The sequence below is a fragment of the Muntiacus reevesi genome, chromosome 11, assembly GCF_963930625.1.
Source record: "Muntiacus reevesi chromosome 11, mMunRee1.1, whole genome shotgun sequence".
In the NCBI taxonomy this organism is placed as follows: Eukaryota; Metazoa; Chordata; class Mammalia; order Artiodactyla; family Cervidae; genus Muntiacus; species Muntiacus reevesi.
Window position 1 is genome coordinate 24,368,803 of NC_089259.1, and position 26,042 is coordinate 24,394,844.

At 35.9% G+C, this 26,042-nt stretch overlaps 1 protein-coding gene and 1 pseudogene across 7 annotated transcripts in view; both read right to left on the bottom strand.

The window, feature by feature from the left end:
- NBEA (neurobeachin) overlaps positions 1-26,042 on the bottom strand; it is a 652,386-nt gene that overhangs the window by 295,923 nt on the left and 330,421 nt on the right. For all 7 annotated transcript variants that reach the window (XM_065901711.1, XM_065901709.1, XM_065901706.1 and 4 more), the window contains 3 exons: positions 25,749-25,813; positions 9,121-9,229; positions 3,776-3,942 (listed from right to left, as the gene is read on the bottom strand). In XM_065901711.1, the coding sequence (XP_065757783.1) occupies positions 3,776-3,942; positions 9,121-9,229; positions 25,749-25,813 (341 nt within the window). The remainder of the gene's footprint in view (positions 1-3,775; positions 3,943-9,120; positions 9,230-25,748; positions 25,814-26,042) is intronic.
- LOC136144473 (charged multivesicular body protein 3 pseudogene) lies at positions 10,796-11,565 on the bottom strand (annotated as a pseudogene).

The following is a 26,042-nucleotide window of genomic DNA, read 5'->3' on the forward strand; positions in this document are numbered from 1 at the left end:
GTTACAGAACCTATAGCTCAGACAGATGGTTGCAAAAAGTCCCAGCCAGGGAATAAAAGGGATCAGAAAATTAAGCAAAATCCCCACTACACTCTATGCCAATTTCTCCAAAATAAGCAGGGTTTTGAATCTAGAAATCTGAGGTTATTTTTACCTTCTTAGCAGATATGAGATACTCCTTTTAAAAGGCAACTGGACTATACCAGAAGACATGCTGGACAATGAGTCTTGAGGGGAGAAGAGACTGAGGTATCCAGGGTTTGGGTTGTTTATTTTAAGATTAAGAAGATGATGTAAGAAGAGGGTCTTGAAAGTGAGATGGTACATTTACTTCCAAGGAGAGGGCAGGAACATGTGGAGCTGTTCCCCAGGCACCACAGTTCCTTGCATTAATCCAGAAACTAAAGTCTAATTTTGTCCAGAAACAGACCTACTTTCAAGAATAAATTAAACGTATCTCTAGAGTCCAGAGTAAAATGAAAATCCAGAGCTTTACATTAATAAGATTACCAGAATCTCAGCATAATCCTTGAGTGTGTGGGGCCCTATTAATAAACAAGACTGAGTTTTCCAACTCCCATGGAGGGGACTCAGGGCAAATTAATTCGGGTTTAAATAAAACCTGAAGGCAGTGGTTGTAGTTCATACCTATTATAGATGGCATCACTGAACGTTTTAAGACAAAGGACAGAGAAATGGAGCTGGGAAGTGAAAGGTAATACAACTGTTTCAGAATATTCCAAATCTAGACTTTGTTTCAAAAGTATATGATTTTCACTTCAAATACTACCTGCTCACTCCTTGCTTTATGTTTTAGTGTTTAATTTACATTATTTTAAGTTAATACTTTATGCTTATAATGCTTATTTTGAGTTATTTCATTACTTTGACTTTAAATTCTTGATAGAGTGAGAGAACTCTTGCTACAGATGAAGTCTTGTTATCCAATAACTATGTCCATCCTCTCATTTGAACCTGTTATATTTATTTATATAACTTTTTAGAAGCTATGGCATGCTATTCTATGAAGTTTCATAGCCATTAAATGAGAATGAGCTATGATACGAATATTTTTTATTTGTAAGCAGGTTAATTTTTTGGTCATCTTAGATTTCACAGTGTTAACAAGATCACAATTAATATTAAAAGATTGTTTCTTATACTTAGTGTGTTACCAATATACTGGGCAATACAACTTGTATTTTATATTTTTAAAAAAGCTCTCAAATTCTAGTTTTCCCACAGGGAAGAAACCAAGATCAATAACATTATATTAGTTCAAAAGTTAAAATATGTTAGAGCCAGCGAGCAGCATAATTGAGTCAAAAGATAAAGTTAAAAGGAATTGTATGTTAAAATTAAACATTTTTTTTTGCAAAACAGGAAGTAGAACATTATACAGATGAAATTCCTTCAGATTTAACATATATTTAGTAACAAGAATATATCTATAAGTGCTATTCAACCTCTCCACTGAGGAAACTACAAGGCTATTGGAACAGATAGGCACATCTACGTTGCTATAAAACATTAAGTGATATACCATAGATAGTTGCAATACAGATAATCAGCACAAACTATGAGGAATCAGGTTTACAAAAGACAGAGAACCCAGGAAACTATAGAAAGGGTGACGCGTGACCTCAGCTATAACAGGGTGACCATACTTTCCTATTTCTTCTAGTATGTCTTCATAAAGCAGCCAGACTAATCTTTTTAAACATAAATCAGATCATGTTACCCTTCTGCTCAAAACCCTTCACTGCTTTTCATGCCACTTAGGATAAAGTCACAAATCCTTGTGATTTACAGGACTTTAAATCATCAGGTTCATATGTTTCTCTCCAGGCTTATCTCAAGACACCACCCCCACCGCTCACTGAGCTGTAGACATAAAACTCCCTTTTCTGTTCATTTTATTATTTCTATGCTCTGAGTATTTGTAATGTTTCTCTTCTAATGTTCTATATTCCAACCTTTGCTGATGATTTCCTTCTCATCCCTCAAAATTTGGCCTAAACTGACCTTCTTTGAAAAAGTCTTCCCTGAATCTCTAATCTAAAATAAAGATCTTCTGTTACACTCTTTCTTTCAGAGGACCCTATGTTTTTCTTTCCGGATGTTTGCTGAAGTTTGTTATTAATGTTTTATTTCTACAATTATTTGTTTAATATCAGCCCCTTCTACTAAACTATAATTTCATTATTTGAGGGCAGGCCAGGCTTTGGTGCTCAGCTGTTTCATCAAATACTAGTCTAGACTTTGCTGTGAAGGTATTTTGTAGGTGTGATAACACGTATAATCAGTTGACTTTAAGTAAAGGATATTATGCCCAGTAATGTGGGTGGGCCTCATCTAATCAGTTGAAGGTCTTAAGACAAAAGACCTAGGTTTCCTGAAGAAGGAATTCTGCCTCAAGACAGAAATCCTGTCTGTGCTTCCAGACTGCCAGCCCAGCTTACAGATTTCAGATTTGCCAGGTCCCATAAGCATGTGAACCAATTCTTTGAAATCAATTGATATCTGTATATCTATATTCATATCCTTATTCACACTCAAATCCATATCTGTGTCCTACATATGTTCTGTTGGGCCTTTTCTGTTCGTCTGGTGACCCTGACTGACACTGTCTGCTTCTACTTGTAAAACTGTGTGACACTACACAGGTTCTACTTAAACTCTGAAATCTTCAGTTTCCTCATTGTAATATGAAAAAAAAAAAAAAATTTAGTATCAACCTTAATGGAGATTCTCGGAATGTTAAAAAAAATCTCATTTAACATTCTTAGTATAGTGCCTGGCAAACAATAAATATTTAATTAATGTTAGATGTACTGGTATTGCTATTATTATAAGAAACAAATATCTAGGATGAACTATGAACTATTTTTAAAGATGTTTATGTTCTAATTTTATTTTAAATTCAAATAATAAAGTTTTCTTAAATCTACCTTATACTTGAGATCCCAGGACAGTTGATCAACTACTATCCTGGCCATATTCCAGATGTTCTCTCTAACTAACAGAATCACTTCTACCAGAATTTTTCTTGGTATCCTGTCCACAGTTAACCAACCCCTAAATTCTGTCAGACAGAGACTTGATAAAAACATTCAATGAGATAATATTAATATATATAAATGAAGGACATTAGCAATCTAAATATAGTGACCTGATTCACTACTATTTTTCTAGAAAACATTGTGCAGAATAAAACGAACAATTTTATGCTCACAAAACTTTAGTAGAAAAACACTTTTTATTATAGTCTCACAATTAGCCTAATTTGAGATGAAAACCTTTCCTAAGAAAAAGTGAATAGAGAAATATGAAATAAAAATATTTTAAACAATGTATTACTTCTCCATAATACATGCTTATATTATTATTACTTATATATAAGAAAAATTAAGAATGACATAAATCTAATAATTTGAAGAGCTGACTCTAAAAGATTAAAAACAAACCATTTCTTATAACACCCTTGCTATATATGAGAAATGATAGCCTAAAATACTTATCTAAACAAATTTTGTATTGTTATACATAATTATAAATTAGAAATAACTTCCACCAGATTACTTGTAAAAGTCTAGATTTTCTTTCAAAGCCATTCTAAAGAGTCATTAAAAAAGATTTCAGGAAAAAAATCAAGCAATTTATAATACTTTAAAATAATAGTATATGAGTAATTTTTAAGTTAATAGTTACTTATCACTTTTAAAATTAACCTATGAGTTACTATTTACTTCTAATATTTTTTTTTACAACTCACCTATGAGAAACTGCTCCCCATGCACCATGCTTATTTGTGAGAATGTTCAGGATTTTCTGTTTCAACTGATTTGCAGTCACGTGGTCCCGATGCTTTGCGGCACTTATGAGGTGGTCACACATCTTCTCTTCCTCTCTTCTATCAGCAGCATATTGGGCGCACTGTGACTAAAAGAAATACGAACAGTGCATGATAATACACCTCTATCTATATAAGAAAGAAATGATATCTAGACTTGAGTTAAAGGGTATTTATTATCAATTCAATTTTCAAAACTCAGATAATTTAATATTTTGAAAGTTATTCTAACATATATATACATGTATATATATATGCATATATATATGGTCACTTTTCAAACTGGTAAAACTGTGTTCTTTCCATGTATTTATACATAAAGTATATGGAAAGTAATTTGAATATTAATAACCTGGGATTCCCGCATTGTAGGCAGATTCTTTACCATCTGAGTCACAAGGGAAGCCCATTAAGTAATATTATCAGATAATTTATGACTTTCAATCTACCTTCCAATTCTGAAATTCTGATTTTAACATATTCTAAAAGCGAGCGTTTTAGAAACAAAAGTTTATAAAAAATGCACATCTACTTATTATTTTACCAATGCAATATTGTTGTTGTTGCTGTTTAGTTGCTACGTAGTGTCTGACATTTTGTGACCCCATGGACAGTAGCCTGCCAGGCTGCTCTATAGATGGGATTTCCCAGCAACAACACTGGAATGGTTTGCCATTTCTTTTTCCAGGAGATTGTCCCGACCGAGGTATTGAACCCAGGTCTCCTGCATTGGCAGGGGAATTCTTTACTGCTGAGCTACCAGGGAAGCCCCTAATATAGTATATAAGTGTTCGATGTTCAGTTGTGTCCAACTCTTTGCCACACCATGGACTATAGCCTCCCAGGTTCTTTTATCCATGGAACTCTCCAGGCAAGATTATAAGAGTGGGTAGCCATCCCCTTCTCCAGGAAATATTGCCGACCCAGGGATTGAACCCAGGTCTCCTGAATTGCAGGGAGATTGTTTTTACCATCTGAGCCACCAGGGAAGCCTAATATAGTATCAGTTCAGTTCAGTCACTCAGTTGTGTCTGACTCTTTGCAACCCCATGAACTGCAGCACACCAGGCCTCCCTACCAATCAACAACTCCCACAGTCCAGCCAAACCCATGTCCACTGAGCTGGTGATGCCATACAATCATCTTATCCTCTGTCATCCCCTTCTCCTCCTGCCCTCAATCTTTTTCAGCATCAGGGTCTTTTCAAATGAGTCAGCTCTTTGCATCAGGTGGCCAAAGTATTGGAGTTTCAGCCTCAGCATCAGTCCTTCCGATGAACACCCAGGACTGATCTCCTTTAGGATGGACTGGTTGGATCTCCTTGCAGTACAAGGGACTCTCAAGAGTCTTCTCCAACACTACAGTTCAAAAGCATCAATTCTTCGGCGCTCAGCTTTCTTTATAGTCCAACTCTCACATACATACAAGACCACTGGAAAAACCATAGCCTTGACTACACGGACCTTTGTTGGCAAACTAATGTCTCTGCTTTTTAATATGCTGTCTAGTCTAGGTTGGTCATAACTTTCCTTCCAAGGAGTAAGTGTTTTTTAATTTCAAGCCTGCAATCACCATCTGCAGTGATTTGGGAGCCCAGAAAAATAAAGTCAGCCACTGTTACCACTGTTTCTCCATCTATTTCCCATGAAGTGATAGGACCGGATGCCATGATCTTAGTTTTCTGAATGTTGAGCTTTAAGCCAACTTTTTCACTCTCCTCTTTCACTTTCTTCAAGAGGCTTTTTAGTTCCTCTTCACTTTCTGCCATAAGGGTGGTATCATCTGCATATCTGAGGTTATTGATATTTCTCCCGGCAATCTTGATTCCAGCTTGTGCTTCCTCCAGCCCAGCGTTTCTCATGATGTACTCTGCATGTAAGTTAAATAAGCAGGGTGACAATATATAGCCTTGACGTACTCCTTTTCCTATTTGGAACCAGTCTGTTGTTGCATGTCCAGTTCTAACTGTTGCTTCCTGACCTGCATACAGATTTCTCAAAAGGCAGGTCAGGTGGTCTGGTATTCCTATCTTTTTCAGAATTTTCCACAGTTTATTGTGATCCACAGAGTCAAAGGCTTTGGTATAGTCAGAAATAGATGTTTTTCTGGAACTCTCTTGCTTTTTCAATGATCCAGCGGATGTTGGCAATTTGATCTCTGGTTCCTCTGCCTTTTCTAAAACCAGCTTGAACATCTGGAAGTTCATGGTTCACGTATTGCTGAAGCCTGGCTTGGAGAATTTTAAGCATCACTTTACTAGTATATGAGATGAGTGCAACTGAGTGGTAGTTTGAGCATTCTTTGGCATTGCCTTTCTTTGGGATTGGAATGAAATATCTTACTTAAAAATGTTACGTTCTTGATAATTATATATAGATCAAAACCATGCCATTTAATAGTGTTCCATCTCATAAATGGCAATGTGGTATAGAAGATAGCTTAAGAATTTAGACTTGCATTCAATTTCACACTTTACGTAAATTCTTTTTCCTCTGTATTCAGTTTTATATTCATAAAATAAAGGGCTAAAACAAGATTTTCTCTACAGAGTATCTTAGCTCTCGAATTTAATGTATTCAAAGTCTCTTTGAATGATAACTACTCTCTTAATCTTCTCTACCTAATAATCAGTTGTCCGGTCAGCTATCTGTATTCAAGTTCATTGGTATTAGAAACATAGGCAATCTTGTATATCAAAAAGGTTCAATACAAACATGAACGTGAAGATGAAACATCTCCTTAATCATAAGTTTTTTTTGTATAATGATTTATGTATCGGGTAGAGTGACTGCAAAATTTAAAATTATCAAGTATTAATATGAGTCATATAATTATAAAAAAGTTTCATATATCTAAAATATATACATAATGAGTTCACATTCATTATTACAAAGTAAAAATCCTTCATGGAAGGTATCTGAGCATAATCCTTTCAACTATCTCCTGATTCAGACTACCACCACAAGTCACCTCTTCCAGAGAAATAATCCTTCAGTAACCTAAGAAGGATTAATTCATTTTCCAATTTATCTTTTTGTACAGGGAATCACCAATTAGTACAATGATCTGCCTCCATAATGAGGTTAATATTTCATTAGCTCATTGGAGAGTAAAATTAAATTTTCATTTTTCTTCCTTAACAATTACAGTGGTTAGCCAAAAAAACTTAACTGTTAAGTACCCATGTCAAATTAAATATAGTTTTTCTCTTAATTACAGGCTTATATGGGAGATACAGAAATCCCTCAAAAAGTCCTAGTATAAAATGTTATGGCTTTTATAAAATCTCTTACAATTTAAAATTTAAAAGTGGAAAATGTTTGGTAAACCACACATGCACACAAATACACAGACATCAATGCATTTTATTAATATAGTTTTAACCTAAAAGGAACAAATAGAAAATCTGGGTTAAAAAAAACAATGCACATTCATTAAGTAACAATGATAATACTCTCAAAATTTGGTTTACATTAGTATTTTATTTTATGTGTACACAATCTAAAAACACTGAGTTGTTCACATTCCCTTCACAGCATCTATACCTCCTTTAGCTGTGTGTCCTCAATCAGAGAGATCTCATTGCCAAGATGGTGAAAATGGTATTAAAGGTGTGTGAAAACAATCTTACTCTTTAAATGTATAAAGCACGCATACACAGTACATAAACAAATAAACTGCATATCGGTGATAATTATAATAAATCACGGTAGGGGCTGATTAGGGTGACACCTATTTAAAAATTTGCCTTAGAGGGGACAATAATGTAAAAAGGTTGAGAAACACCACCCTTAGCTTAATATCACCTTAGTTAAATATATGTTAGAGCTTGTAGTTAAAATCTGGTGGCTTGAAAATGTATCTTAAATGCTTTCACATGTCAAATATTGATCTGCTTATATCCCCACAAAATAACTTGCTTTTCTGAGTAGAAATATGATCAACTCAAAACTGATTCTGCAGAGAATTCAGTTAATATTCTAAATCTTATTACTAACAGAGGTCGAAAGTCAATTGAATATTGCTATTTTGTCGAGAGTTCTGACATATCTTATACCTAAACATATTATTCAAAGCAGATAATTCAATCTTTTCTCATCATCCAGATTACAGTATGATACCTGATTTATAAAGATTTGATGTTATTTATGGTTGAAAAGATACAAAACTTCATTCTGACAAACACTTAACTGTTGATGTACTTTTATCAGAATTTACATATTTTTTTCAAATAAGGCTGCTACAATCCCATATGACAGGTGTGTGCTGTCTCATTTGACAAATGTAGTGGATATTATGGTTATTATAATGAAACAGTTATTTATGTCTTATTCTTTTCAGTGAGGTAGATCAGAGATCTCTAGACCTAGGACATCAACCTGCATGACTAAGAGAGCTGCCTTACTGAGGTAAAAACCTCAGAACTGGAAACATGGGTTCTGGCTTCCAGTTGCACCACACTTGTTCATATGTTGTATCAGGAGCATAAATCGGTGGGCTTAGTTATTATTTTCAAGGCCAACCTAAGTCAAACAGCAGGTCACCTAAATATTTCTGAAAATAAGTTTATTGAATCAGGGCAATATGTCAAATAATTATTGACATGCTAGATATATAAGAATAATATTTATTTTAAAAACTATTAGTTTGTACGATATACTACTTGAATACCTTAAATTTTTGAATATAAAATAGAGATGATAATTTGTTCTTTATGCAAATGATAATTTGTGCTTATGAAGATTTTAAACTATTATGTGTCCATATATACATACAGATCTACATATACATCATATATGATAGGATTGCTTCATTTGTTATTAAAGTATAAATTATAGCAATAAAATATGAACTAAAATGATCTTTGGCCACTCTAAATAGAGATGAATACATTATTAAATAATAAATTACTGAAGAGTAAAACTTTCTTCACATAACCACTATTACACCCATATCTAATGGTGTGTAAACTATGCTTAAAAATTACTAAAGGAATTGCACTGCAAAACTGTATGTGCCTTTAAGAATAAGTTAGAACAACCTCAGTCTATCAAGTGGTTAGGCATAATGCTAGAGTGGTCTTTTCATATTGCAAATGAGGTAATAAGAAATAAGTGCCCTGTCTGACATTTACTAAAGCTTTAAAAACAACCGGAATGCCTTCAGCGAAATTTTCATCTTGAAAAAAAACACTTATGTAAGGTTATCATTGGTGACAACTGACTTGTAACAGAAAAGCAGAATTTAATTCACTCCCAAAACCATACCTCAAACTCTGCATGTTTATGTACATCCTCAGCTCTCTGTCTGTTCAAAATAAACTCAGCTTCATTTGCAACACGAACTATATGGTCCTTCATAGCATGGCATAGCAATCTGAAAAGAAAAATACCTTTGGAATTAATATTAATAACTTTGTGCAACTCAACTTTTTTCAGTAATCAAATTTCAGTATTGTAAATATTAACTATGCATAAATTTTAGATAAGTCTAAATCATACAATAACAAAATATGCTATTAAACTGTTACAACAATGCCTCTTAAATATAGTGTGTCTTGTGAACAAAAGATTCAGTTAATTTAATAAAGTCATTAAAAGCAAGAAAAACAAGGATTTTGGACACTTTTAAAATGATTAAAACAATAGAATTCAGTGTCATGAAAGTAAATTTTCACACAAAACCTGGATGATCGTATGTGAGAAAATCTATAGACTGGATTCTTACTTTAATTAATATATACACTAGGACTGAATTACATCTAAAATTCACTTACATGCTCAGATCCTTAATTCTAAGATGGAACCTTCCTGAAATAAGTTCTAAGGAGCAGTGAATTCAAGATAGTTTCTCACTAGAAATCTTACAAAAATCTATGTCTGTTCTGACATAAACTTTGTTGTCCCATGGTGAGATTCGGGTTAAATTGACTGTCACTCTAGGAACAGCAGGAACTTCCTGGCCATATGAAAGAGGTCTAGCTTAAGATGAACACAGGCACATTCCAATGGGAATATCGTCTAGTTTTCAGCACGGACGTTAACAACCTAAGTTACTCAAAGAACACAAGAGTAAGGGGAAATCTACTAGAAAGCACAATACTTGGGGGAAAATGGCTCAAACACTTCTGTAAATAATGTTGGAGGGCAAATAATCATACAGATAGTCTTAAATTTAATCACTGAGGAAGCTGGGAAAATAAAAGAAGCTAAAGACTAAACTTCCCAACTGTTAACTTTTGATGACCTCATTGGTCTATATTTTATAGATAATCTAAAGAGAAGAGATTGGAGTCTTCGTTCAATGGCTTTATCTAGTGCATGAAGGCTGAAGAAAGCCAGGAAGAAATCTAATATGTGCAAATTAGTGCAGATTACAACATTTAAATAGATTAACAGAAGACAGCAGGAAGGGAGAGACTCAGGGTCTGGCTGGTTAATAGGTATTATACCATTCTTAGGAACAAAACAGTGGATGACCAAAGCCAAGAGGCATGGCAGCAGAGGAGGGGATGGGATAGGAGATTCCTGCCCCAGATACACCAGAGAAATTGTATCAGTTGTCTGAAAGTCTCTCCTCCCAGTTCTTCACTGAGGAGTTATAAATCAACTAATGTGTGATGTGTTTGTGTGTGTATTTTTTTAAAGCAGAAATTTATTAAGATCCATTTATATAGTGTTTTACAGACCAAACATATACATATATATATACACACACACACACACACAGAATCCTCAACATTCAGGCAATCAACACTATTCTCAGAAGTGCATCGTAAAAAGACAGACTTCTTTGCCTTCATCCCCTAAAAAGACACTTCTGTTGATACTCCTAAAAATGATGAATTTATTACATTACCTCTCAAGAACAATCCCACTGAATCCCAAAGCCTCTGCAGAGGGTGAAGAGAGATTAGCAGAGAACCTTCTCCAAAACACAGTGCTACACCCAGATGGGTAGTGCAAGAGACATAGAAATGATTTCAGGGAGTGTGTGCCCAATCATGGGGCTGTGAGGAGAGCCTGGGGGGCCCTGCTGGACCACCCCAGCTGCGGAGTTGGCGAGACAATACTGAATGGCTTCCAGAGCCTCTTATTCCTCTTCATCTTCTCATGCAGCCATGGCTCCTGGAGGTGTAGGCTCCGGGAGGGCGTCTGTCACCTTACTAGGCCTTTTGCCTAAGGCCCCTATGGTGATGTCAAACAGAATTCTGTCAATTTCTATTGCTGCTGCTTCTTGCATTTCTTCTTGATTGCCCGCACTTTCAAAAGTGTCCTCTAACATCTTTTCTATGATCCCAGCCTTCATCATCTCTTTGGACAGCTCCCGCATGATGGCCTGGATTTCCAAGATCTTCACAAGATGCTGCATGGCCTTCATCACCTCTGTGCTCTTCTGCAAGAGAACCAGCCACTCACACAACTGCCAGCTGGTTCTTCATCCCCATGAGCACGGAGTTCATGTGCACTTTGGATGTACAGAGCTTGCTCATGGCCTTCCTTGACCTGAATCATCTCCTTGGCCAGGACCATGCAGACATCCTTCTGACCCTTTTTGGCAGCATCATTCATAGACTGTTTCACTTTTTCTTCTTCTCTATGGATATCTCATATCTGCCTGTCAACAACTCTCATTTCTTTTTTTATCTTCAGTGACCATTCATTGACCAGCTCTTTGGGCGGCTTCTTCTGGGTTTTTCCAAATAGCCCCATGGTGAACTGAACTGAACTTGCACTTCCCAGCTTTCCATTCCCTGTGCCCAGGCAGGTCACAGGCAGCTGCCTGAGTGGGGCCATTGAGAGGCATGTGTGATGTTTTATTTCCATGCCTCTACTTACCTGACACTTTCAAAGGGGAATTAAAAATCCCTAAATCTAAGATTCTTTTAGAATTTTCAATTCAATCTCACATCAGGAAGTCACTCTATTGGCCATAATCAGCTTCACATATTAAATTTTTTTTTTATTAGTTGGAGGCTAATTACTTTACAATATTGTAGTGGGTTTTGTCATACATTGACATGAATCAGCAATGGATTTACATGTATTCCCCATCCCGATCCCCCCTCCCACCTCCCTCTCCACCCGATCCCTCTGAGTCTTCCCAGTGCACCAGGCCCGAGCACTTGTCTCAGGCATCCAACCTGGGCTGGTGATCTGTTTCACTATAGAGATAATATACATGTTTCGATGCTGTTCTTTCGAAACATCCCACCCTCGCCTTCTCCCACAGAGTCCAAAAGTCTGTTCTGTACATCTGTGTCTCTTTTTCTGTTTTGCATATAGGGTTATCATTACCATCTTTCTAAATTCCATATATATGTGTTAGTATGCTGTAATGCTCTTTATCTTTCTGGCTTACTTCACTCTGTATAATGGGCTCCAGTTTCATCCATCTCATTAGAACTGATTCAAATGTATTCTTTTTAATGGCTGAGTAATATTCCATTGGGTATATGTACCACAGCTTCCTTATCCATTCGTCTGCTGATGGGCATCTAGATTGCTTCCATGTCCTGGCTATTATAAACAGTGCTGCAATGAACATTGGGGTGCACGTGTCTCTTTCAGATCTGGTTTCCTCAGTGTGTATGCCCAGAAGTGGTATTGCTGGGTCATGTGGCAGTTCTATTTCCAGGTTTTTAAGAAATCTCCACACTGTTTTCCATAGTGGCTGTACTAGTTTGCATTCCCACCAACGGTGTAAGAGGGTTCCCTTTTCTCCACACCCTCTCCAGCATTTATTGCTTGTAGACTTTTGGAGAGCAGCCACCCTGACTGGCGTCTAATGGTACCTCATTGTGGTTTTGATTTGCATTTCTCTGATGATGAGTGATGTTGAGCATCTTTTCATGTGTTTGTTAGCCATCTGTATGTCTTCTTTGGAGAAATGTCTGTTTAGTTCTTTGGCCCATTTTTTGATTGGGTCATTTATTTTTCTGGAATTGAGCTGCAGGAGTTGCTTGTATATTTTTGAGATTAGTCCTTTGTCTGTTGCTTCGTTTGCTATTATTTTCTCCCAATCTGAGGGCTGTCTTTTAAATCCATGAACCTATGGACACTGTATCTTCGACAAAGGAAGCAAGGATATACAATGGAAAAAAGACAATCTCTTTAACAAGTGGTGCTGGAAAAACTGGTCAACCACTTGTAAAAGAATGAAACTACAACACTTTCTAACACCAGACAAAAAATAAACTCAAAATGGATTAAAGATCTAAATGTAAGACCAGAAACTATAAAACTCCTAGAGGAGAACATAGGCAAAACACTCTCCGACATAAATCACAGCAGGATCCTCTATGACCCACCTCCCAGAATATTGGAAATAAAAGCAAAAATAAACAAATGGGACCTAATCAAACTTAAAAGCTTTTGTACAACAAAGGAAACCACATATTAAATTTTTAAGCTTAAACAATCTACTCTATGCCACAGTCACGGATAAGAATCCTAACCTTTCTCTCTTCCCTTCACTTGTTCCCTTCACTTCACCATGGTTCCAGGAAAAAAAAAAAAAGACTTCCAACTTCTTCTGTGATCCCTCTGTTATCTCTTAGTCCTTCATCCACTGCTTGATTTATTTCCTTTTTCACTAAGTTTGGATCCCATGATTCCACATTTTAAGCATCCTCTTGCAGCCCTTCACTCAATCCGTCATCTGTGCTACAGTTGCTTAGGAAATACTTAAGGCTAGGTAAAGATGGGGGTACCCCTTCTCAGTCCTACATCTGGGCCTCTGAGGAAACTTCAGTTCACTTTTCTAAGTTGATTTTGTTACAGCTGTATTCCTCGTCATGCGTGGTTATTGAAGTCTCTGCTTTTATTATGTTAGTGGAAGTTAATGATTAGAAAAGAATTCTTTAAATGCCTGAATCCCAAAAAATCTCCCAGACTTTCTCAAGGAGCTGCGTGTATGTGTTTACAGCCCTTCAACACTCAGCCAGGCAGGTTTCAACCCTACCTTTGAGTTTACTTCCTGCTGCCACAGAATCTCAGCATCCACATGTAAGAGTTTGAAACCTTCTCATCTTTTCAGAAGATGAAAACTAAGCATGTGCAGGGCCCTTTAGAATTTCAGAAATATGTCAGAGCTTTTCAAAGTGTTGTGGATTCACTCCCCTGCTGTTCCTCCCAAGCTTTTCAGTTTGTCTACCATTGGCCTCAACTGTTCTCTGTCACCTCAGGCAATGGCAACCTACGATACCGGCCGATAAATGCCTTCAACAAATACCCTCAGTAAAGCAGCTTTCTTTTCACACTAGGCCAGTTCCAACTTAGGGAAAATGAATCTTTAAAATCTATTCTTCCAGGGAGTCACTAGACAGATCAAAAGTAAGTAATTAAAATTCTTTGCTAATGATGTTTATTACCTCTGGCACAGTGGCTTATAATGTGTGCTTTTTAAATTGTTTCCTTTGAACTGGGAAGCAAAGGTTGGCACTGGAGTTAAGTTAAAATGTCACAAAATTACTGCACCATCACACCCCCTAATAGTTTTTGAAAATATTTTTGCTGTATATACAATTATTGAGACTTTTCTCTTCAAACATTGAAAGTATTATATCCTTTTCTTCTAGCTTTCCTTGTTGCTGTCATTCTAATTTTCCCTTTCTGTAAATGATCAGCTCCTTCTTTCTGGGTACTTTGACCTCTTTATTTTTGGCTTTGCCCAGCTTCAGTACCACTTGTCTAGCCTGGGTTTCTTTTTATTTATCCTACTTGAGGTACACTGTGATTTTCATATTACTATATTTTTATTTTCAATCAGCTTTTAAAAATTCACAAACATTATCTTTTATATATTTCATTTCACTTACTCTGTATTTATTTTCCTTTTTCAATTCTGACGATTTGCAAATTAAACTTTCTTATTCTACCTCCACACCTCTTAATATCACTTTCATTTTTCATTTCTTTCTCTTTCTGCATTTTGGGTAAAAATCTCAAAATCTATTTTTCAAGTCAGTATAATTCCCTTCGTCTTTGTATAATCTGATAAATCATTCATACACAGAGTTTTCCCAAATTGTATTCTTAAAATCTATGAAACTGTTAGTCACTCAGTAATGTCTGACTCTTTGTGATCCCATGGACTGTAGCCTGTCAGGCTCCTCTGTCCATGGGATTCTTCAGGCAAAAGTAGTGGAGTAGGTTGCCATTTTCCCTTCTCTAGCAGACCTTCCTGACCCAGGGATCAAACCCGGGTCTCCTACATTGCAGGCAGACTCTTTACTGTCTGAGCCACCAGGAAAACCTTAAAAAATATATATGTGTGTGTGTGTGTAGATACACACATGTGTGTAGACACACACATTCCCCAAGGACTATCAAGATTAGAATTATGAAATACAGGAAATAAAATAGTACAAAACCAAATGAATAAAAAAGAAACATAGGAAGCTTTGAAAAATTGAGAGGTGATAGAATTTAAGGCTTTTCTGAGCAACCAGGAAAGCCATATTCATCCTACCTAGGGGTAGGATGTGAATGTTTTCTATAGCAGAAGATAGCCCTCAGTGACCCATTCAGCTTTATTCACTCTTCAACCTGTTGAAATCTGACTTTAAGATCACCCTACATTAATCACTAGTCTTGTCAATTTTATTTATTTTTAATCTGCTTCTTTATTACTTAAACATTGTTTTAATTCAAGCCTAATTATCTACCATCCAATTACAACAGCTGCCCAATTTCTCTGACTCTCTCAAGTCTCCAGTCCCTCTGTTGCACTTTTTGCTCTGCCACTAGTGCTATTTACACTTCTTGGCTACTTTTATTGACAAGGTAACAGTTAAACATTATATACAGACACTGGTCTCCTTTTCTAACTTTACCTACCGCCTTTTCAGTGTATGCTTTCTGTGCTTCAGAGAACATGGTTCTTTTAATGACTCGTGCTACTTCAGGATTTCCGTATGTGCCACTTCTTTGTGGAGCTCTTACCACTCACTCCTCTCAATACAACTAAGAGACCTTCTCCCAATTTCTCACATGTTCTGGGAATTACATTTATCACACTGTCTTATGGACTTTTCCCCCTCTTTTTTCCTTTTAACAAGTCTCTCTTAGACTGTGAAGTTCATTAAATGAAGTACAATCCTTATTCATCTCTGTATCCAACATGATTTGCACGGTAGCTGTTGAGAAACATGGACTCACCAATAACACATGCGTAAATGGAAAAAAAGACTGAATGAATTTCTGAGCAGGTTATGTAGGAAGGAGGGGAAAAGAAGAAATAGAATTTTAATGATAAGTTAGTTTAACACTATAAAATTCTATGATATATTTAGCACACATGAAACAGGTAAATAAAAATATCATATAACTTGGTAATTATGGAACATTTTCTTCCTCAGAGTATCTGTACAACATAGGAAGTAAATGAACTGGTCTTCATCTTCTGCTCTAAGTTTATTTTTCAAAGGGACTAGAAAAAGAAAACAATTTGTTGAATCTCATTCATTCTTCTTCTAGAATGGAGCTGTCATAGATACAGGAAAGCAATCAGGGAACAAAACAAAGCATTCTCTTCCAAATGAATACATATCATTATGGCAAGTTCTGTTTTACTAAGAAGTCTCTAATTCTATGCAATTTGTTATAATTTAAATTGTTTTTCATTGATCAAAAGTCCTGAGATCCTGAATTTCAAATATAAATAGTTTCTGTTGTTTTATTGAAAGAAAAAATGCCAACAGAAAAGGCAATATTAGAGGTTAGACAAATAAATCTTTCATCCTCTATAGATGAATGGGAGGACAGAAGGAAGAATTAATTTATATTTAAATTCTGCTTTTTATTAACGTTATAAATTTGGACAAATAATTTTCCATGTGTCTAAGTTTTAGTCTTCTGATTAGAAAATGGGTGTGTACTGTCTCACATATCCTAAAAACTAGAAGAAATAGTGCATGCTCAAGCTGTAAGATTAGATTTTTAGATCCCGATTTATTCAAGACAGGTCCTTATCAGAAGCGAAGTGGCTACACAGTGTAGGAGCAGATGTAATACCTCAGTGTTAATTTCTCTGGCCCCAGAATTTAAAAAGAAAGCAAAACGTTTCTGGTGACACTGCAAGGAAAAGTTTGACTGAATCGGAAAAGTTCAATTTCTTCCTGTGATTTTTTAAAGACTATTAAAAAAATCTGGAAAAAAATAGGATTTTCATTTTTCAATTTAAACAATATAAAGTTCAAAGGAGATTATAATTTTTAAAATAAAATTATGTCCACGTTTGCTTTATTGGATAATAAAAAACATAAAGGTATTTTCTACTGTTTTGAATCTTATTTTCACAAAAAAAGCTACAGTTGATTTTTTTTTTCTTCTTTTTTTAATCCTACATAGTGTGCCTATATCTGTTTAGGCCCTAAAAGAAGCCTTTCCCAACCATTACTGTCTACTGGAATAGGTCCTTCTTCTACAGTCAGTGCAATTTTTATACATTATTTTTGCACGACTTATTTATAATGCCTGTGACATTTTGAACTGTTTAATATTTTGTTCATGTAAACTCTAACTTCTCAATTACAAATTACTTTCAGATGAAGACCAGATGTAAAATGTATTTATATCACTGTTAAAACTATTTAACAAGTATTTTATAAGCATTTATTCAGTTTTTCCTCTGTATGTATGATAATTATATAGACATTAAGAATGTCAGAAATACCTGTACAGCTATTACAGTATTTTTGGTAATTAGAAAATAACTAATCCTTTTAGCTTGGGACTGTGGCTCTTTATAATAGTCATGCTATAAAATAAGTATTCTGTTTTTCCACACATTGTTCTGTAGAGAGCAACTGAGGGATATAAATCATCTGTGTTCTCACTTTATGAACATGGGAACTAATCAGCTATAATCAATGCATTGAAGCCATTACCCAGACACCTTGGGGAGAATGCCTAGACTAAATTAAAGGCCATGACTATGTGCATGCGTGCTCAGTTCCTCAGTCGTGTCCGATTCTTTGCAACCCCATGGACTGTAGACCACAGGGCTCTTCTATCCATGGAACTCTTCAGGCAAGAATACTGGAGTGGGCTGCCATTTCCTCTCCCAGGGGGTCTTCCTGACCCAGGGATCGAGCTCACATCTCCTGCAGCTCTCACACTGCTAGGCAGATCTTTTACCACTGAGTCACTTGGGAAATCATACCATGACTGGTTTTTTGAATCTCAGCTGGCATTTGCTTGCAGTAAGTAAGAACAATAACAACAAGAACAAAATTATGTCTCCAGGAAATAAGGAACAGGAAAAATATGGCACTGAAATGACTCTACCAAAATTAGGGCATCTTTCCCTTTTTACTTTTTTAAATATAAGAAACTATTTGTGTCTTATGAAATAAACTACTTAACTCTCACCAACGCTAAAATAATGGTGCCTAGAAGGAAAGCCCATTTGAAGTTGTTCTCAGAGGGACTAAAAAAAAACCTAAATACATATATACATATATATGCATTTATTTTTTAAACATGGTTCAAAATGTAATTCAGATAAAATTTATGATTACTAATCTTGAAATAATTTCCTTTTGCTTGAAATTTAGCCATTATTAAATGGGAGCTGTTTATCTTAGTTTTCAGTAAATGTATTATTCATCATCAATGTCTAAACTTAAGTCTATAAATTAGCAATACTGTTTAAGATATATATATTTTGTAAAAGCAGAGTTTTTTTTACCTCATTTGATTATGAACCTCAGTATGTTTAATAATTTACTAACATGTAAAATGAATAACTGAGTAGTAAGAAAAAAAATATAAATAAGGTATTACATGAAAAAATATAGAAGGAACTTTGTTTTTTAGGCAGTTCTATAGTTTCTTGTTCAAAATCAGAATCTCAACTCTAAGAAAAAAGTTTCTTGTAGAGTCAGAAGGTGCTGGTTTTTAAAACATGTGCTTTGCTGTGCTTCGTCGCTTAGTTGTGTCCGACTCTTTGCGACCCCATGGACTACAGCCTGCCAGGCTCCTGTGTCCATGGGGATTCTCCAGGCAAGCATAATGGAGTGGGTTGCCATGCCCTCCTCTAGGGGATCTTCCCAACCCAGGGATCAAATGCAGGTCTCCTGCATTGCGGGCAGAGAAGCCCAAGAATACTGGACTGGGTAGCCTATCTCTTCTCCAGAGGAACTTCCCCATCCAGCAATGGAACCGGGAGCTCCTGCACTGCAGGCAGACTCTTCACAGCTGAGCCACCTGGGAAGCCCCTTCTTAAAACATAGTTTTTGCCAAATCAAGGACACAAAACAAGCTCAAGCAAACTAAAGCTTATTGGTTCAATTATTAAGTAGCTTTTGTTAAATTAAAGAGGATATTCAAGTTTAGGTTATATAATCAGTAAACAATTATACTTGAATGCAATATGCTTCTCTTCTTCAAAATGTAAGAAATGCAAGGTATATATTTTTCCCTATTATAAAGAACAAGACGATAAATTGGAATCTCATGAACCATAGGTCAAATTCAGTGCTAAACAAGAATACCTTCTGACTTGTCATGAATATTCATTAATTGCATCCTACACATTTCCAAAAGAGTGATAAAGGTTTATTTTAGGCAAATGATTAATTTATTTCAAAAGATTACTCAAGTTTTATAATTTAAAAGTCTTTCTTATTTGCTTTATAGTTCAATTCATATTTTAATAATTTAAAATCTAATTATTATTGCCAAGATATTATAGGCAATTTTACATCCCATTAACCGTGCTTTGTTTTAATTATAAAGATCCTTTGTTAGATTCCTTTAAATGATCCAGTTTATAATTTCAGCCTGTCCTAGGGAGTATTTTAATTCAGCTGCACATTCATCAACTGTTTTTGTCCTGTTAATTGTAGACAACTGCACAATTGCTTTCTCCACCTATGATTGATGAATTTTATTCACGAGTGTATCTGTTAAGTAGGATAAACATTTATAACAATTTCCACTTAAAGATTTTTATCTTCATTCCCACAAGGACAAATTAAAGACTGATATTTAACAACCAAGAGAAAACATTTTGTGTATGTTTCATTTTACAGTATTAGCAAATGTTAAGAAAAATGTTGCATTTCCATGCAAATGTGTTAAAAGTGTGTGCAAACAATCTAACGTGTGCCTAGCATATAGTGGACATCAACAAATATAGGCCAGATAAACAAAGCAATGTGCCTTTACTATAACTACATCCTAAATATTTAAATAATGATATTTTTTTGATTTGGAACTCCCAGTTCAAATTTATGAAAGAGAAAAGTCTAAATTGAAAAGGAAAGGGCCAAAGTAAAGACAGGAGTCAGAAAAATATTATATGTCATAACAAAATACAATAAAAAAACTTCCATTTTTAAAGTGCCTATATTATTGTAGTTGTAAAAAAATATCATGTATTACTTCCAACTTTCAGAGAAACTAGGCAAGATGTAAAACAATGTCAGAGGGAGATTATATTATATGCCTAGTTTATCAATAGGAGAACTGGTATTTCAACCTTGTACAAAGAAAGCATTTTGAGATAATGCTACTGAATTGATAACTCAAGATGGTCAGGGGAGCCTCTCTGAGAGTGTGACATTGAAGCGGATTCTCAATGATGGGAGGAATCAATCATGTGAAGATGTGGGGAAAGAAGACTCCCAGCAGAAACAGTAAGAGTCTGTCCCTGAGCACATCTGCATCCTTATCCCCCACTGACCACATGCAAGCTGAGAACTCCTGAATCTAAATCTCCATATGAGCTCTCTCTTTGGGCTTCCCAAGTGGCTCAGTAGCAAAGAACTCACCTGCCAATGCAGGAGACGTGGATTCGATCCCTGGGTCAGGAAGATCCCTTGGAGAATGAAATGTCAACCCACTCCAGTACTTTTGCCTGCGAAATCCAGGACAGAGGAGCCTGGTGGGCTACAGTCCATGGGGTCAGAAAAGCCAGACACAACTCAAGTGACTAAATGACAAGAGCTGTCTCTTCAAAGCCTGACACCCAAAATCTAAGACATCAATCTAACATTTCTACTTGGAACTTTCACAGGTGCTACGAATTCAGAGCATGTGACTGCACGCTCAGTTGTGTCTGACTCTTTGCAACCTCATGGACTGTAGCCTGCTGGCTCCTCTCCTCATTCCAGGCAAGAATACTGGGGTGGGTTGACATTTCTCACCCCAGGAGACCTTCCCTACCCAGGGATCAACCATGCACTGGCATGGTTGGTGGTTTAGATGCTAAGCTGTGTCTTACTCTTGCGACACCATGGACTGCAGACCGCCAGGCTCCTCTGTCCATGGGATTCTCCAGACAAGAATACTGGAGTGGGTTGGCATTTCCTTCTCCAGAGGATCTTCCCGACCCAGGGATCGAACCCAGGTCTCCTGCATTGCAGGCAGATTCTTTATCCACTTAGTTATGAGGGAAGCCCTAACAGATTTATTTACTTATTAATTTATTTTTACCATTAACACCACCAGGGAAGCTCTATGAACTCAGTGTAACCAAAAATAAAACTATCTCTTACTCAACCTACGTCTCTCCTTCTGTACTGTTCTAAGTAAACTACACTTACTGTAAATTACCCAGCTCTTAAACAAGAAAGCAAAGTTCCCATGATTCCTTCTGTCCTCTCTACTATCCAATCTATCAGCAGTTCTATAGATTTAATTTCTAAGTGTTCTGTTGTGTGTTGAGTCGCTCAGTCTGTCCAACCCTTTGTGACCCCATGGACTGCAGTCCACCAGGTTTCTCTGTCCATGAGATGGATTCTCCAGGCAAGAATACTGGAGTGGGTTGCTAAGCCCTCCTCCAGGGGATCTTCCCAACCCAGGGATCATACCCAGGTCTCCCACATTGTAGGTGGATTCTCTATCACCTGAGCCACCAGCTACTTCAAACTTGTCCACTTCTTCTATCCTCATAGCCACTCTTAGTTGGTTTATGACACCATTCTCTTCAACGAGATTCTGAAATTTCAGACAGGTATCTCGCTTCCAGTCTCCAGCCCCAGAAACCCATTTGTCACTCTGCAGATTATGCCAAACTTCGTCCATTACACTCCTGCACCCTTAGCACTACTTACAAACCCCTTCATGGAAGGACTTTTGTCATAAAGGGATGACCCTGGCCTCTCTGTGGCTGGCACACAACATGCGCTGCGACAGCTGTTTGCGTGAGTGAGAAGAGCTCTCCAGCCACACGTCTTGCTGGCTCTCACCAATAGGTTTTTGCACTATACTATTCCCTCAGTCCAGAATTTTATTCCTACTTTTTTTTTTCTTTCATCTAGCCATGTCCTAATCATTTCTCAGTTCTCAACTAACATGGTACTCTGTTTACTGTACTATACCAACCAATGAGCGCTCTGTTGTGTCTGACTTTTTGGGACCCCATGGGCCCTGCCAGGCTCCTCTGTCCATGGGATTCTTTAGGCAAGAATACTGGAGTGGGCTGGCATTCTTTTTTGACAATAGGGCCTCCTACTTTCACTCTTTTTACAGACTAATTTTAAGAGCAGTTTAAGGTTCACAGCAAACTTGAACAGAAGATACAGAGATATCCCAGATGTCCTCCCCAACTCATTGTCCTCTCCCTCATTATCACTAATCCCCATCAGGGTGGTTACATTTGTTACAAATTGTGAGCCTACATTAATTGACTGCATTATCATCCAAAGTCCACAGTTTACATGACTATTCATGCTTTGTGTTGTATATTATAAAGGTTTGGAAAAATGCAAAATGATATGTATGCAGTATTACAGTATCATACAATGTAGATTCATGCCCTAGAAGTCCTCTGTGCTTTGCCTATTCATCTCTGCTTCCCCTTAAGCCCTGGCAACCACGGATCTTTTTACTGTGTCCACAGTTTTGCCTTTTCCCATAATGTCATATAGTTAGAATCATACAGTAGCTTTTCATATATTGGATTCTTTCATCTTGAAATATACAATTAAATTTCCTTTATGTTCTTTTCATGGCTTGATAGCTCATTTCTGTTTAGCACTAATTAATAAATACTCCATTGTCTTGATGCATCAGATAAATAAATGGGTAGTTATTTATCCATTCACCTACTAAAGTGCATCTTGGCTGTTTACAAGTTTTAGAAATTGTGAATAAAATGATTATAAACATCCACATGCAGGTTTTTGTGTGAATGTAAGTTTCTAATTCCTTTGGGTAGTACCAAGGGGCATGGCTACTGTATTGTATGGGAAGACTAGGTTTAATTTTATAAAAAATGGCACCCTGTCTTCCAAAGTGGCTGTCATATTCTGCATTCCCACCAGTGAAGAACGAGAGTTCCTGTCGCCCCACAGCCTGAGGTGCACTTGGTGTCGCCGGGGTCCTGGGGTTTGGCTCTTCTAATAGGTGTGTAGTGGTATCTCACTGTTGTTTTAATTTCCATTTTCCTGATGACCTATGATGTAGAACATCTTTTCCTATGCTTATTTTCCATCTGTATATCTTCTGTTTAAGAATTTGTTAAGGTCTTTGGTTCATTTTCTAACCAGTTTTCTTGTTTTCTGATTGCTGAGCCTCGAGAGGCCTTTGTGTACTTTAGATGACAGCCTTTTACTAGACATGTCTTTTGCAAGTGTTTTCTCTGTTTGTGGCCTTCTTCTCATTCTCTTGACACTGTCTTTTGCAGAGCAGAAGTTCTTCATTTTAATGAAGTCCAGCTCATCAGTTCTTTCTTTCATGGATCATGCCTTTAGTTTTAGAACTAAAAACTCATCACCAAACATGTCATCTAGATTTTCTCCTTTGTATCTTCTATGAGTTTCATAATTTTTCATTTTACATTTAAGTCTGTGATCCACGCTGAGCTAAGTTTTGTGAAGAGTATAAAGTCTGTGTCTGCATTTATTTTTGGACGTCCAGTTGTTCCAGCATCTTTTGTTGGAAAGATTATTTTTGTTTCATGGTGTTGGCTTTGCTTGGATGCACTGTTTGAAAACCCTGACACCACCACCAACTGGAGAATGCACCCCTCCAGGCTAGGTTGAGTGCTCTGCCTTCTTCTCAGGTTAGTGCCTGTAACATCTGACCTATCACAGCACCCTTGTCTTATTGTATGTGCTAGTCTGTTTGTCTTTCCTCCAAAATTTGGAAACACGTTTGTCTCATTCACTTCTCTATTCCCAGTGCCCATAAAAGTGTTTGGTATATAGTAGGTGCTAAATAGACATTTGCTACGTTAATATATATATATGAGATGTGGTTATATATTTATAGCTAGCTACATTTCACTATTTGTTCCAAAATCAGTTTTACTGGAGAAACTATTGGTATAAAAATGGAAAAACAAATCTAAAATGGCAGAAAGAATATTATGACAAGAATTTAGAGGTTTTCCTGGATTAATTTTTTAAAAAAATTATAACTACTTTCTATAATTCCAACTCCTTCCCTAAAATAAAATAAATGCCAAACACTACCAATGAATAACAACACAGTTTCAAAAGGTAAAAATCTCTATTACCAAAATTTTCACTCTTCTTCTTTTCCAAGAAATAACTATAATCTTAATCTTACAAGCTAGAGGTTAAATTTGATAACTCTTCAATACTACTGGTAACGGCATAATTTTTGTTTTTTCCTTCACAGCTGAAATGAGTTAGCACAACTAGCATTATATGAAATGAGAGATTTTATAACTCATATGACAATGAACTGCCTGAACAAAGAATGTTTTTTTTCTATTTTTCATTGCCTGAACATGGATAATAATTATTATCAATTATTTTCACAATAAAGTTTTATAAGAAGTAGAGTATATTACTATGCTTAAAATGATTATGCTATAAAAGAAAATTAATATTCTCTTGTATCTTTTGCTTGGCAGTAGGGCAAATTTCATTTTAATATTAAGAGTTGTAGTATTATGACTAAAAAATAATTCAATTGTAAAATATCTAAGTGAGAAATGCACAGTAAGATGAATTGTAAAAACTGAGGCTATTTCTCAGAATATAAAACATTGATGGAAAAGAAATACTAAATTGTATTTAAATTTTTTCAAAATAGGTATTTATAGCATATACAACATACGTTTCAAAGACTACCCTGTAAAATATTCTTTCATGACACCTCTTTTGATAAAGGTAAGTATTATATACAGTAAAATTATTTCCTTATTAATATAATTAAATATGGTTTCAAATAAGATACAGACTATGCCAAATCTTCAGGCATTATTTTCCAAAGAATGCACTCTGTCATAGATGAAACTCAAGTTGTAAGGGATGCAAGTCTTTGGCTAATAGAAGCTGTACATGTCAGAATGTTGTCTGTACATCTGTCTTAGTGTATTCATTGCCAACAAAGTATAGGAAAAATCACAATGAATGACAGTTTATCATAAAAGTGATAAATGCAATAATGAGCTCAAACATAAATCTTACCATAACATCATTTTAACAATGGTATAAACAGGTTCCTAGCCAGACCATCATAGTTCCTACATTTAACTTCTCTCACATTTTTACTGGGAGAGCAGAGAGCATGACATGGTCGAATGAAACTACTTCACATGAACTGAGATGGGCTGAAGGAGTAAACACTGAAGACGGCTTTGAAAACAGATGGAGCAGCAGATGGGACTGCAGACTGAATTCACTTGATCTGTGTAAAACAACTTTACTATTTGGTAAGACATGGCTCATATCTCACAAAAATCTTACAGACTTTGTCCCTTTATTTCATACCTGCTTCCCCTCTCCCAAATGAAAACTGCTAAACATTTTAAATTTTGTTCCTTTAACGTATAAGTACCCCTGTGATAAATCATTTAACTAAAATATACTTTGTTACGTATTTTTGGAACAGATGGCAGGAAAAGAGCAGTTACCCAGTGGAATAAAATGTACACTGACTAGTTGTCTAAATACTGTACAATTAATTACCTTCCTTCATTGATGAGCTCAATAAATGCAAGTCCTGCATTCTTCTGAATAGAATTTTGCCATTCCTAAAAGGAGAAAGCAGACCACGTGTAAGAAAAATGAGCATGTAAATGAAAGTTAACATCTGGTTTAAGGATCATGTTGATGCTAATAACTTCCACGTGATATTATTTCTAAATCTATTGTTAACAAATGCTATTTTCTGAGAAATGAAAATTTTAAAAGAAATCCTTTATTGCTTAGTTAAAAGGTGCTTTTGAATTCCGAGTGATGCAGACTGACATAGAAAGTGAG